The 2,746-nt window shown below is 41.1% G+C and overlaps 1 protein-coding gene across 1 annotated transcript in view; it reads right to left on the bottom strand.

The window, feature by feature from the left end:
- Positions 1-503: 503 nt before the first annotated feature.
- TFAP2D (transcription factor AP-2 delta (activating enhancer binding protein 2 delta)) overlaps positions 504-2,746 on the bottom strand; it is a gene marked incomplete at its 5' end in the record, with an annotated part of 28,494 nt that continues 26,251 nt past the window's right edge. The window contains one exon of the mRNA XM_010073141.1: positions 504-791. Coding sequence (XP_010071443.1) covers positions 572-791 — 220 coding nt within the window. The remainder of the gene's footprint in view (positions 792-2,746) is intronic.

The following is a 2,746-nucleotide window of genomic DNA, read 5'->3' as shown; positions in this document are numbered from 1 at the left end:
TTTTTTGCCAGGTTTCCATATTGTTTTCCCAATGTTGAGTAGCTCAGGCATTTCCAATGGATCAGAGGAAGCCCTCTTTCAATCTATCCAGCATGCAAGCCAAGCCAGGATGCTGGAACTGCATATCCCACAGCCGATGCACTGGCCCTAACTGTGCTGCCGGAGAAGAAAGTGCTTCAAATTTCATGTGCCACCTCAGCCAAGTCCAGAAGTGCTTATAAAAAACAGTGTTAGTGTATCATTCAGAGCAATCAAATACTACGTGCACAAAAAAGTAGTTTAGAGCAACATAAATTTTAAAAAAGTGACAATTTCATCACACAATTACTGTACACTGCTGTTCTTAGGGTTGAATACTTTCCTCTCTCACGCTCTCTCTTTCTCTCTGTTTTAATCTTTCTCTTTTTTATTTTCTTTTTTTGATTTTCCTTTTTTTTTTCTTTTTGCCCCCCCTTTTTTTTTTTTTTTTTTGGATTTGGTCCACTGGAGATAAATCACCCTCAATGATATATATATTTAAAAAAAAATATCAGCAGCAAGACTCTCTTGAAATAGATTCTGTTTGATGTAGCTAGTCTGTCTTTTCTGTTTTGCCCTCTTTCACAGCAGCCTCTGAAGTTTTCCGCAGGGGGGCTTTCTCCGAGTTGGCGTGTCCTTGGCCGGATTCCGCCGCTCCTCCGTTTTTGTGCGATGTGTGCTTTTCCAAGTAGTTCAGCATTTCACTGAGAACAGTTTGGAAAGTGCTTAGGGCAGCACATATTGCAGGAGTTCCAAAACCATGAGTGATCAAACTACAAATGGGAAGGAGACAAAAAAAAGAAAAAGAAACACACACACACACATAAATATAAATGCACTCAACATACATCGAAGAGTTTACAGTACACTCATTTTGCTATAGTGAAATTCAAGATTTTCTCCCTAAACTATTTATTACCTGTGGGAGAAACAGAATAGAAAAGCGCAGAGCAGAAGAGCAGACTACATACAGCTTCAAAGGTTGGTTTTGGTAGGAGCCTCGCTTCTGAAACTCTGTGGGACAGATTCTCGGCTGATGTAGATTGACACAGAGTTGTTGACTTCAGAGAGACCAAGAGAGGATCCGTGCCCTAGGTTCTCCAGCATTGCTACTTTTCCAATCCCAAAAGATTTTTTTTTCCCCCTTCTCAGGTAAATTAAACCAGTTCTTTGTGGTTTATTCACTCTTAGATTAGTCTTGAGCAACAAGACCTGGTTATTCTATGTGGATGTATGAATGTGTCTGTACTAGGAAATGAAGCAGTGCCAAGGTGTAATCTCTGACCCACAGCACAGCTGGGATGGTTTGGCCATGCCCCCTCAGCATCCAGCATGGTAGAATCCAAACTGCCTATTGAGAACGCTCCCTGGCCAATATTAATGCCCATGAAATGCTTCACATAGGGCTAGTTCAGCCAGGCTAAATTCACCAACCAGCCTAACCAGTTACAAGTAAAAATAACCAAGTTCTAACAACATTGCCCTGGTGATGTTGAATTTACTAGTATAACCTTGCCCTGTTGCGCCTTTCGTCCAAGTAAGGTGTTTTTCAAGATAACACAGAATTTTTCTTGATATTTTTTCTACACTGCAGAGTAGCTGGATTTCAGTGGTGCTCCTCACTTAGCAGCTACAGAAATTATGTGTTAATCTAGTCGCCAGACAGAGTTATGGTGTGTTAATCTCATGTAAGTTTAGAGGAACATTTCAGTGCATGCATATGTATCTACAGTCACTTGAGATGTTCTAGACGTCAAGCCTGGCTTTCACCTGCAGAGCCAGAAGCGTGTAGGTTTCCCGCAGGTCCTATCTCTTAGGTACCATCTCTGTGAGGATGTCCCAGCTACTTTAGGATATCAGGAATGGCACTAGAGACCAGTTTTTCGGCAATCGACTGCAGCCCTTTCTGCCTAAATATTATGTGTACAGTACAAGATATTCACATAAGGGCCAGGGAAACTCAAGTTGTACTAGACACCTTAGTATGGGCAACCAAATAATTCTCATTTTTATAATGACTCATTTTGATAAGAGGTCAGTGAAAAAAAAAACCACACCCAGACCCCCCAGATTTTTAGTTTTTGTTTAGAAACATAAATGAAAAATAATTTCAAATGTTGAAATGTCACTGCAGTTTTTAAAAGACTCATTTCAGTTATTCTAATTCTGCTCAGGGCAGAAAGAAGACAAGGAGAGGAACAGAAGCTGATTTTTGAGTTTGTGGACATTTTTGAGAAATCAATACTTTAAATTGGTTCAGGTGAGGAAAAAAACCCAAACAGTAAACATTACAGTGATTCTGACAAAACAATAACTGTTTCCCATCCCATGCTAGTTAAGATTTTGTCCCTGCAATAAGTCTCTGGGTGTCTTAAGCACCACATCAGAAAACCCTGATCTAATCTGGAGAACCATGTGTAGGTCAGAAACAGGAACATTTGACTTCAGTGAGAACCCCTCCCCTCCATATTTTGGCTTCTCAGTCTTTCCACCTATTTTAGATAAAAGTGGAAAAGCATGCAACAAGGGAAAATAGATTATACAGAACATGGACAGGACATTTGTCAGGATGCTGGAATCATAGAATCATGGAATCATAGAATCGGTTGGAAAGGACCTTCAAGATCATCAAGTTCCAACCCCCCGCCATGGGCAGGGACACCTCCCACTAGCCCAGGTTGCTCAAAGCCTCATCCAGCCTGGCCTTGAACCCCTCCAGGGATGGGGC

Source organism: Pterocles gutturalis, unplaced genomic scaffold (genome assembly GCF_000699245.1).
Source record: "Pterocles gutturalis isolate BGI_N339 unplaced genomic scaffold, ASM69924v1 scaffold2997, whole genome shotgun sequence".
Classification (NCBI taxonomy): Eukaryota; Metazoa; Chordata; class Aves; order Pterocliformes; family Pteroclidae; genus Pterocles; species Pterocles gutturalis.
This window is presented reverse-complemented; position numbering and strand designations above follow the sequence as displayed.